The sequence below is a fragment of the Gossypium raimondii genome, chromosome 5 (genome assembly GCF_025698545.1).
Source record: "Gossypium raimondii isolate GPD5lz chromosome 5, ASM2569854v1, whole genome shotgun sequence".
Lineage (NCBI taxonomy): Eukaryota > Viridiplantae > Streptophyta > Magnoliopsida > Malvales > Malvaceae > Gossypium > Gossypium raimondii.
The window spans coordinates 21,794,269-21,807,290 of NC_068569.1; the positions used below are offsets into that span (position 1 = coordinate 21,794,269).

At 32.3% G+C, this 13,022-nt stretch overlaps 1 protein-coding gene across 1 annotated transcript; it reads left to right on the top strand.

Moving 5' to 3' along the window:
- Nucleotides 1-9,137: 9,137 nt before the first annotated feature.
- On the top strand, nt 9,138-11,458 carry LOC105765774 (putative clathrin assembly protein At1g33340). The gene is made up of 2 exons (XM_012585026.2): nt 9,138-9,225; nt 10,106-11,458. Exons 1-2 carry the CDS (start codon nt 9,138-9,140, stop codon nt 11,251-11,253), a joined length of 1,236 nt encoding a protein of 411 aa, XP_012440480.2. The 3' UTR covers nt 11,254-11,458.
- The last annotated feature ends 1,564 nt before the right edge of the window (nt 11,459-13,022 follow it).

Sequence of the window (13,022 nt, forward strand, 5' to 3'; positions counted from 1 at the left end):
TTATTTTAATACAATAGTTAGATATTTACAAATCCAATGTGGTCCCTCTTAATATTTCAAATTTTGAAAGCTTATGTTATGATTAATTTTCACATCCAAACAAAACGGCTCCTCCGTAAGAGAAATAGATAGAGAAGAGTGATGATATACGATTGAAGTAGTGCCATGTTTTACGCGCCTTATCACATCAAATACCCCTAATTCTCTCTCCTCACTACAATCCTTTGCTTTTTCCATTGTCCTTTTTCCTCGGCTTAATGGTTGATTTTTTTTCTCCATGATGTGATGTTTAATTATTAAAGCACTAACTCTTACTATTTAACTCTAATTAATTTAACTATAAATTTAGAAATTAATTTTTTAAGAAAAGTCAACCCATTTCATAATAAAATATTTATTAAAACATTACTTTTTAATAATTTTGACATGATAAATTGCTGATAATCTGTGACATTATGTATCTTATATACTATGCAAAAATTATTTAAAATTTCTAAAAAATAAAAATATATAAAAACTTAATTAGAATTTTTAAAAATATATAAAGTACATTTGAATTGCTGCAATATTTAAAATTTTAACATTTTAGGTAGTATTCTATGTTAAAATAATAATTCAATTCTTTTTAAAGATAGATGATTAAATTCAACCTTTTAAAAAATAGAAAGTCAATTTTAACTAAACTAAAAGGATAGAGTCAATTTTTCTTTTTAACATAATGTCTAAAACTACTCATAATCTCTCTCAACTCGTAAATAAGAAGATAATATACTTCAGTGTACTCGAACCCATATCTTCTTACATCAACAATAACACGCATACTAATTGAGTTAAAACTCAATCGATAATTAAATATCATATTTTAGAGATTAAAACACAAGATAGGTTTCAACTAAAACATTTATTAAGAAAATCAAATCAAAATTGAAATGAAGACATAGTTGTATCCTTGCGTGGGGATTTGTTGCGGTGGTTAAACTATCCCAAACGCTAGCAAGTAGGAGCAATTTTGTTTTATTTCCTACAAATTTATTTATGATATATTATTACCTAAATAAATGAGTTGTTGTTGGATAAGACTCTTATGTAGTTTGAGAAGTAAAAGACATTAAGAATGCTTGAGTTGTGATTTGTGGAAAAAAGGCTCAAATGTGACGATAATAATAATAATAATAAAAGACCACTTGAAGTAAACATCACTTAAAAGAAATTAATTATTCAACTATATAAAATTTAATTTGTATTAATTTTATATTTGGTCATAGGCAAGTTGAGCATAAGACAAACAAAATTTGGGTGCAATTTTCTTATTATAATTATCACCAAAGTCCAGAATTGCAGAGATGAAAACGTAATTAGTTTTTGACATTTTCTATGGTTTGAATTTGAAGCAGAGCCATATATGTTGTTGCCACCTTAAATGATTCCCTCCATTAATTGAAAATAAGACAAAAGCCTTACCTTTTAAATTTTAAAAATTTCTATTCCAAATGATTTTTTTTTATAAACATAATTGTTTGATGAAGGTATCAAATTTTGTATTTTTATGGTTTGCGTAAATATAATTATATTCAGCATATTTAGAGCATTGCTTCGTGTTTATTATATACAAATATATATATATATATATATAGAAAACCCCATTTAGTTGTACTTTCCAACTATTTATCATTTATATATATATATATATAAGAAAGCTTCTTTGGGCCATTAGTTAAGTAGTTAAGGATGTGGGTAATTTGTGGTTTTTTTTTTCGTATATTTAAATTATTATAAAGGTATATATTCGAGAAAATTAGCAGAAAATGTTGATTTTAAAACTTAATTAGTAAATTAGGTTGTTTTTTTTTTCAAATTTAAAGAAATAGGTTGATTTTGGAGAGAGAAACAGAAAACGTGTCTTGTTGGATGCGTTTTCGTCCTTCCAAAAAAAAAAATTTGTGTTGGGTGTTGGAAATTTGGGGAGAGATTTATTTGTCTTTGTGTTTTAGGGAGAAAATATGATAGTTTTAAGGTATGTTTGAGTTAATAGTAATGCGGTGGCGCTCGAAGACCCACACATTTCATTTCCCGTGTGAGGAGTGCACCATCGATCTGCAAACGAAACCTGCATATTATGGTGAGTGAATGGTCCAAGGGAAAAGATTTTTCCATCATATTTTTTGGATATTCAAGCCACGCATCGCAACATTCTGGTACTGTAAGCTATTAGTCCAAATTGACGACACATTCATGTACGGGAGATATGAGCATTGCTTGTTGTTGGTTGTTGCATAGGATGGTAATCGAAAAATCTTGCCAATAGCTTTTGCAATTGTTGAAGGAAAAACCACAAATGATTGGGATTTCTTCTTGACTAACTTGAGAAAACATGTTGTACCGCAACCCGATATATGCATCGTTTTTTATAAGGGACTCAAAATACAGGTTGCAATTGATCGACGTGGAAGCCTCTGGGATCGTGCACACCATAGGTATTGTATACGTCATATAGGGTCAAATTACATGGGTCAATATCATAAGGATGCTGAGCAGCAACATGTTATTAACATGGGTACGTAATAGCCATTATGTTCTATATAATCCTTTTAACATATACATTATTTGCATTTATGGATATATTCTTTATTTTCTTCGATAGGATGCGAGTTCGTCTAACATTGATTCCATGAAATGTTGAAGAACTTGTGGGCTATAAACAAAGTTGGTGCAGAATACCTTGATGGGATACCTAAGAAGTAGTGGACTACAATACAGGCACATGACAACGAACCTAGCGGAATGCATAAATTTTATATTGAAGGGGATTTGTCATTTGCCAATAATGTCAGTGGTCAAAGAAAAATATTTCCGTTTAGCAGCCTTATTTTCAAAGCAAGTGGAAAAAATATGTTGGACAAATAAAGGGCGATCACATTTGGTGCGAGGAGGTGATGAAAAATATTATAGAAAATGCTGAAAGAGTGAACTTTATGTCTGCAGTGTGTCACTCGCGTATAAATCAAATATTTCAAGTTACAGAGTTCCTTAGGCCTGACAAAGGTATTATCGAGGGATCATATCGTGTATACCTGGGACGAAGGACTTGCGACTATGGGAAATTTCAAGCACTTCGTTTTCCAAGCGCACATGCAATTGTTGCATGTGTCTCGACACGTCTGGATTGCATGAGCTATGTTTACTATGTTTACAAACTAAAACGCATATATAAAGTATGTAAATTTGAATTTCCACCAGTCCCAAATGAAAGTATGTGGCCGCCTATCTCGAGCGCTCCATTCAAGTTAGTGCCGGATATTACGTTGTGTCGCAAGTCAAAAGGTTGACCGAATTCTATTCAAATATGCGACAATATGGATATTTGGGCAGAGGATAGACCAACCGAGGTTATGCAATTATTGTAAGAACCTATGGCATAGTAAGCCAACACGTCCACACTTAGGGGCAACATTTAGGGGAAGACCTAATTAAAACATTTATTCATTTTTTTGATAAACATACAAAAAACAAACAAACAATTTGTTAAATTTTTTTCATTGCTTCTCATTTTTTGGTAAATTGTAAATAAGTATATATCATTGATGTAAAGTACAATAAAATACAATATAAACAATTTTTCATATTTTTATTGTAAATAAGTATATTATTGAGAAGACATGCGATAAAATACAATACAAATAATTTTTATTTTTTCTTAGATTGTAAATAAGTATATATTATTAATATAAAATACAATAGAATACAAAACAAACAATTTTTTTAAATTTTTTTCATAGATTGTAAATAAGTATATTATTGATGTAAAATACAATAGAAAATCTTTTTGATAAAATTAGAACAAGTACATTATGGATGGAAAATTTTTAATACAATACAAATTGGAAGTTAACAAACTAAAGATGATTTACATGAAAAAATTTAAAATAAAAAATTCATCTGCATCATCGACCCGAATATGAGCCACAACCTGGTAGCTGTCGGTTACGAAGAGGATTTCGCTGTAGTTGGGGTTCTGGCTCCTCATCTTCTTCTTCTTCATCTTGACCTCCACATCCATCTTAATCTTGATCTTCATCTCGTTCCTTCGTGCTAGAGTGCATTTGTGTCCTAAGTTCCCATCATATATCATTTGTGGTATTAATATGTGGTTGCGAAGATGACACACCTCTGAAGAACAATGATGCTGGGGGTGTTTACGACACTATCGACGGATAAATGTATGGTGTCAAAACTCAGTTGTGGATAGAATGTTGGAATTGTAGGCGATGGTGGATACATCGGTGTCGTTGTCAGCAGTGATGTGTAATATGGTCCTAGGGATAGAGGTGGTGCAAAAAAATACCTGAAGAATGTTTTGATGAATGGTATGATGGTGCATAATGTGGTGCTCGCGTATGAAAATAGGGTTAGTGAAAGCACCAAAAATATATGAACCATACTGACCGAGAGATGGTGCACTCATTGGTGTTTCATGTGAGGTTGAAGTTGATGATGATTCCACCGATGCATGTACTCCCGATCACTGCTTCATGTGGGGTCGTCTTAGCCTTCTACAACAGCATTGTCTACTCCTTTCCTCCTCCGATGGTAGATATGACTTACCATAAAGTCTAAACCATGTCATGTAATCTAGGTCGCCAAATTCAATCGAAGAATTGGTTCGCGTATACATATGAAATCGTACCTATGTTCCCAAATGTAGATATATTCCACATGAAATTTAGGATAATCTTTATCGGTTCTCACCCGCAAGTTGATGTTGTGAAGTTCATCTACCCCCTGGGGTGATGGTGAAATACTTTGCATAAACTCGAACCGGTGCATCACTTGATCAAATTCGTGCATCTCGATCATTGCAAAAAACTATCAATGGCACTTTGGCGTGCCAAATATTGCGATTCGCCAAAAATTCGATCGGGATGCATTATTAAATTCTTAGATCAGAGTATGACATCCATTCAAAATACAATACGAAATTATAATTTTTATTACATGCCTAATATTAAATTTTAAATCCTTACGCAAATATTATATAATTGAAAATTTCAAAAACTAACCTCGGCTTCTAATTGTTAATCTAACAATAGTCAAATATCTTCAAGCTAGTCCGATATACCCACATGACTCACGTTATTGTTCCACCTATTCAAATAATATGTTATTTCAAAAAGATAATAATGAAAAAAATATTATGATAACTATATTATTAAATAAATTTTACCTTATTACGAGTGGGAATTCATAAGGGGCATTTACCCGGAGGGATGTAAAAATGGTAGGCGGTACCATGCCCATGACTGAAGGAGTATGCAACCACCGATTTTAATTTTTTTGTGCTTTCATTGCCTGACACATCTCTTGATACAATGTCACCAACACAACTAATCCCCAATTGAGTCGCCTCCCTTTTTTTAAGTAGACTAGTTGTAGGAGCCACATTAAATGTACTAGATTTCGAGATTTATCTGGCATTAGAAGACCCTCGATTAACCTCAAGATAAATGCTCGCACGTATTATTGTCTTTCAACGGCACTAGCAGAGTTGTTAATATATGAGAAATTATCTTCTAATCACTTCATCTCTATCCGACTACCACTAAATTTGTCCGGCACCTTGCCTAATAGTTGCTTGCAAATTGCGCTCTAATCACCTACGCCCACTACCCCCGTAACGTCTGCCCCATCAATCGGTAAACCAAGTTGTAATGCTACATCCTTGAGTGTAATTGTACACTCATCCCACAGAAGATGAAATATGCGTGTCTCAGGTCTCTATCTTTCCACAAAAGTGCTGATAAGTGCGAAATCCAATTTAGTCCTCCGAGCTTACGAGAAACGTGCAAAAATCCACCTCTCGCGAGTGTTGTTCGATAACACACGGTGCCATTGCACTTAAATTATGTATATATGTCTCGATAATTCGATATTCGGTTTGATTATATAAGCATAAAAAATTTATAAAATTAATAATGTTAACAACTTAATAATTATATTAATTCAAATTAAAAAAATTAATAATATTTTCTTACAATTTGCAATTGAACACCGGCAATGTGTTTGTCATCCAAACAAATAAGAGACATTGATATTTTTAAAATTATAAAAAATCAAATAAAATGAAAAAAGATACGAAATTTAAAATTAAGGCAACAAGAATTTGAGAGAAATTGAATGAAAAATTGAGAATAAAATAGTTGAGAGAATTGAGAGAATAGATCAACAAGATTGAGAGAATTGAGAGAATCGAATTTGAATGCAAAAGAAAGAAAATGAGTTGGATATATATAGCAAATAAACTAGGCATTAAAAAAACAAATTTAGCCGTTTGAAAAAAAAAACTGTTAGAAATTAGCTGTTAGATTTTTTAACCGTTTCAGAAAGTTACCGTCAGACTCGTTTTGCTAGTATTAGTTAATTATGTTTAGAGCAACTATTATGGGGCAGGCTGTGCCTTTTGCTAAGTTGGTGGACTGATTTATGTTTATGACTTGGTTGTTATACACTTAGTTGATTGGATTTATATATTAAAAATCAAATATGGTGATAATAATGTTAAAATTAATCGAAATGATCCGGTATATAATTGTTGTGACTAAAAGTTTTAGTATTTGTAATTTTGCATACTTGTATTGTTATGTATCAATTAGAATAGAGGTGTTATACCATATTCAGCGTGGATCCGTGGCATTACAAAACGAAACTTTGAGAAGTGTTCGTATATGGTTCTTCGCCTTATATCACTTGGTTAATTTTCTATTTGAAGATCACTCGAACAATCCTCCATCTTATATCACCTATGTGACTAATCACTCGGATGCATTGTCCTCCAAGTCACTAGTTTTTAGCGAGAATGCACTCACCTCCAAGAGAAAACCACGAGACATAACAAATATTATCTCAACAAGAAGAATGTCAGAGTCGTACCACACCCGATGACAACCCACGTACAACAACCTTACCACCTAGCCAACCATACGATCACCATGTCTCGGATTTTTCGATGATGCGGCATTACTGAACACGAGACCTTCTTCATTATAAATACTCTGTAGAATGATGAATGAGAGATCTATTTGAGCCTTCTTAACTAGGGGTGTTCATTCGGTTAACCGACCTGAAATAACATTAACCGAATTAACCAACCTTTCAAAATTTTTAACCGTTAACCGAACCGAAATTTTTTCAAAAAAAATTAACCGAACCGAAATTTTTTTGGTTAATTCGGTCGGTTAACCGAATTAACTGAAAATTATATATTTTTTATTTTTGGTTAAAAATTAACTGAATTAACCGAATTACCCGAATTAACTGAATTAACCGGATTACCCGAATTAACCGAATTACCTGAATTAACCGAATTGAATCACTACATAATTAAATTATTTTTAGACTTTTAGACTTTAGTTTTAGTTTTAGTTTTAGAATTTTATTTTTATTTATTAAATTATTTGTAATTTTTATGATTGGGTTGGGTTGGGATGAATACTTGGGCTTGGATTGGGTTTAGGTGAATAGTGAGCCTATTTATATATTATAATTTTATTTATTAATTTTTTCGGTTAAACCGGAAAAATTCGGTTAACCGACCGGTTTCAAATCGAATTAACCGTTAACCGAAAAATAAAAAAATAATTAACCGACCTTCGACTGAAAAAATTCGGTTAACCGACCGATTAACCGAATTCGGTCGGTTAACCGAATTTTTTCGGTTTTACCCGAATTTTACACACCCCTATTCTTAACAACCTTAAGCACCTACCTTTTGCACCGAACTTCTTTTGTCCTCATATCACCTTACTCCTCTCATATTTCCTCCTTTTCCGGCTCTCCATCTATCAAGGTGAATCAATCTCTTTAACATCATCACCTTCTTCTTCTTTCTCCTCCCTCGCTGATACCCCATATCAATAACACTATAGTCAATTTTATTAGTTCCAAGTTTTTTTTAATTAATTAGTTATAAAAATAATTACCTCTGAAGATTTAATCTGACGCAACTAAAAGGAAATTTTGTAACCAACATACTTGAAATTATCAACCCAACAACTAAAGTCAATTCAAGGAGGAAAAAACGAAAAAATAAAATTTAGTGTTCATTTTGCTAATTTTGGTTTAGGTTGGATTGTTGGATAATGTGATATATAAATTAATTTGGGTTGGATATGGGTATGGGTATTAAATATTAAAAGATTTGGGCTTAGGTATGGATTTTGAATTTAGCAAATATTTATATTACTAAAAGGTTAAATTTTACTAGTTTCAGTATTTTGATAAAATTAGAGATTTAATACTTATACATAATAAGTTATAATTTAAAATCCTCTTATTTTTTATTTAAAATTTAAGTCCAATTATTAATATAATTATTTTTTATCAAAATTTATCAACTTGGCATGTTGACTAGATTGCATTGATACGACGTAACGTATGATTGATGGAAAATAAGTATGTTAAGTTGATGAATTTTGATGAAAAATACAAACGGTATTAATGATTAAACTAGAATTTTAATTGAAAAGTAAGAGGATTTAATTGTTTGAATTTTAAAGTATAAAATTAAATTATAGGATTGAAAACATATTTTGACCTAATAAAAATATTGGTTTATTTGGTTTGAAAAATCAAAACTATAAATAACCATGTGGAAGTCCTTTTATTTTTAGTGAAAGTACTTAATTAGTTCTTCTATTGTAAGAATCAAATCAAATTAATTTTTATTATTAAATCGATTGATTTAATCTTATACTATTAAAAAATTAAATAAGACTGGATTTCAAAGACAGTTGATATTTACTGTTTATAAAAATTATCAATTATTGTCTAAAATTAACGTTTTGAAAGTTTTATGATTCTATATTTGAAATGTTTTGATTGGGGTTAAACTGCAAATGAAAAGAATAAGATTCATATTATTTTTAAATAATAAATGTTAACTTTATTATAATTTGTTTTATTTGATTATTTTATAGTATAAAGATTAAGATATTTTATTTAATAATGAAGAAAGAGACTTAATTGTCTTTGAATTTTAAATTCCTAAAAATAAAAATACAAAAAACTAAACTTTAAAATAAAATAAAAAATACAGATATTTTAACCAATAATTTATGTTTGACCAACACATGAGGCAACAGTGAATGGGATTGGCAGATGAAGAAGCGGCTTCAGTTTCCTCATCGCTGAACATATTAGGGGGATATATGTTTGAAAAGGAGCATCTATGGGGTAAGGCCAATTACTATTAGCAAATATATGTATGGTTTTGGAGAAATGCAAGTGATAAAGAGAAAGTTGGAGCATTTACCATTTGCAAAGTCAATATCGGTTATTATATCACAAGATTTGTTTGAATGGGTGGAATGTCATTCATAAAACTAAATGCTGATAATGTATGAATTGATACACCACCATGTATGCATACATGATGCTGCGAATGGGAAGGGAGTTTGATGCGGAAGAATCATATTCGGGAGAATGAGGTTCTTTCAGCCCACCACATAATTAAAACAACTCTTTTTGGGGGTCGTTGACTCTTTGGAGTTGCTATTGTATGTGATTATTCATTGATATCCAGAGGAGACTTCTCTCCCAAGGCACTACAACTTTCGTATTGGGTTTTCAACTCCCTAACCATCAATTCCTTAGTTGAATGTTGAATAAAGAAAACAGAATCCCAGGGTTTTAGTGGTGTACCCAATGCCCAACATCTTCATTTTATATTTGATATGTTTTACACCTTACTTCCAACTCTAAATCTTGTACTCCTAAGTGGGGCATGTTCCATGGGTTCTTTATGATACCATAATTTATCCAATGATGTGATTTCCATTTTTCTAATGAAGGAGGTGTTTTTATGAGATAAATTTATATGCACCAACAAGAGCATATGATTTTAATTTATAATAAAGTAACAAAATCATGCAATATTTGATTTGAGCAGAGAACATTATTATTTAACTTTGAAATGTATACTTTTTGTATGGCCTGGTGTATTTTAAAATCTAGAATCTATTCCTTATTGCAGATTAATTTTCAAACGGGTCTATCCCCTCTTTCTATCTATATAATCTGCCTATTGTCAAAGCTTAATCATATCTACGCTTAGTAAATCAAAAGAAGAAAAAAATGGGGGTACACATACAGAACAAGATCCGCCTAGCTCTTGGGTCAGTGAAGGATCATGCATCCATCGGTAAGGCCATGATATACAACCACCACGACCGAAAAGCCTTTTCCGATATAGAGATCGCTGTGCTGCGAGCAACCGGCCACGATAACGGTCCCATAGGAGACAAATACATGCATGAGATCCTTTTCCTCGTCTCCAACTCGCCGGGGTCCATCCCTTTCCTCGCCGAAAGGATTTCACGGCGCCTCTGCAAGACTCGACACCGCCTCGTTGCTCTCAAAACGCTTTCTCTCATCCACCGTCTCTTGCGAGGTGGCAACCGTTGCTTCGAACAACAGCTGCGTAGCGCTCATGTTTCGGGTCATCTCCAGATGAGCACCAACAGTTTTCGCAAGTGTTCGGATCCTTGGTCTTCGTTCCTGCGCAGCTACGCGGCTTATCTGGAAGAACGAGTGGGATGGGCCATTAACCAAGCCGGGAAACTCGAACCGGTTATGTTCAACGGCTTGGAGTTCGGGTGTTACGAGGAGAAGTCGGTGGATATGGTGTTTCGTAAGTTACCCAAATGTCAAGCGTTTATAGACAGGGTCTTGGATTGTTCGCCGCGTGATATCGTGCCTGTTGCAGACAGCTTAGCTCAAGCGGCCTTGGTCAACACCTTGAAAGAGAGCTTCCAGGTTTACATCATGCTTTGTGATGGCATCGAAATCCTCATCAACATGTTCTTCGATTTAACAAGACCAGCCAGAGCTTTGGCCTGCGACATACTCAAGAGAGCTTCACGCCAAAGCAAGGAGCTTCACGATCTGTATGAAACCTGCAAAAGAGTTATGGAAAACAAGAATCTCGAGTATCCCAATGTGCAGATAATCACCATGGATCATGTTTTGGCATTGGAACAGTGCTCTAGCTTTATGTCAACGAGCACCTCAACAACACCTCCTCCACTATCCGATTGCCTAACAACGTTGGGTAAAGAAAGTAAAAAGGAAGGGAATGGAGATAATGGGCCATCATCATCTCAGTTTTCATGCACTATGGAAACCAAAATAAGCAAGGTTTGGGTTGTTTTCGAAGAAGACGATGGTGAATTACAGGTGCCTATGGCTATGGATATTGTTTAATGAGAGAGAGAATAATTGAAGTAGCAGCTTTGTCAACGCCCATTGTTAACTTACATGACAGACGACAAGTCCAATTTTGCATCTGAACCAACCATTCCTTTCAATCGAAAAAGAGGAAATTCTTGTGTACCTAGCTGTCTAATAAAGCTTGATTGTTCTTTGAGAAATTTATAAATATATACATGATTTAAAAGAGTTATGGTAATGCTATGATCCAACTTATAGTTCGAATCAATTTATGTAATTATCCACAATAAGATCCAAAGCTTTGTAAATCTGCATGGCTATACCAACAAGAGGATATATATATATATATATATATATATACAAGAGAAAAGAAGTGATGAGAAATAACAAAGAATATTCTCTGAAAATGTATAGTTGTAAATCGAAAGTGTCATCAATGCTATGACATTCAAATAGAACAAAAGAATCAAACCCCATTTTCCCCAAATGTAATTCCTAGTTGATATATGCCCAAGACAAAAAAATGTATTGATAATGCACATAGACTAGTTCTAGTAGTTAAGCCATACTATTTGCTTGGGAAAGCATACAATTATGTAGTTGTCACATGATGAAAGTATCATGATACTTTTGTGGATTGATAGGTCTTTGTTAGAGAACAATCTCACTAAACTTGATACTGCTTCAACTATGATACAAAGTAATTATACTGTATGGGGAGTATCATGATTTGATTTCTTCACAAACAGGTTCCAAATTGGATTGGATATGCCAAAGGAAGAGTGAATTTGGGTATTGTTATAACTAAATTTTAGAGTTATGTTGACTGTAGTTCATACAACTTCTCATACTGCTTTGAAGTTTTTTAAAATTCTTTGGTGGAGAGAAAAAAATATTGCAAACAAGTGAATGAAATGTACAAAAAAAGTGGAAAGAAAGACCAGAATAGACCCTGTGATATTGAATGTAATAACAAATGGTAATTTGTAAGGAGAAGAAAGAATTAAAGAGTTTAAAAAATTTTTAAAGATAGCTTTGGGAGTTAGAATTCTGAAAATATGTCCTTCCACAAACTGTGAAGGGCTTCTACTTATAACGTCTAGTAATGGAAGTTACAAATTTAAGCATTAAATAGGAATGTAATAACGAATAATGTAATTAAAAGGCATTATTTTCATTTTATAATAAAGCGTTTAAGTTATAATGGTGAAGGGTGGAATAGTGAAATCTTGTTCACTATGTTTTAGAAAAAAAACGGGGAAATTACAATATATATATATATATATATATTTTAACTAACTCTATTTTTATTCATCAAGATCATTTCTCTAGAACATTTTAAGAGTGAAGACAATTTAAGAACATTACCATATTTTGAGATTATTTTCATCTTTTTACTTTGATGAAGTAGTACCATGTGAAATAGATTCTATAAAATATCTTTTGGAATACAAGCTATTCTTAACGACGGATTATTATTGAAGGTGAGATTTTTCTAAATAAGGGTCGTTCTAACTTGTTTTAAATGTGAATTATTTTCAACATAATTGTTCTATGGTGATGTTGTTCTTAAGAAAGATTGTTCTAAATAATGACTCTTCTTAAAATATAATTTTGTTCTAAATAAAAGCTATTATCCTAAATCGCAGTTATTCAAAACAAAAATTGTTCCAAACATTAACTATTTTCAGTAAAAGTTATTCTCAAATGACAGCTATGCTGGATAATCGTTATTTTAAATTAAAACTTTGTCTTGAAGATCTCAAGTTACTCAAAACATGACCAATCAATACGAACAAGCA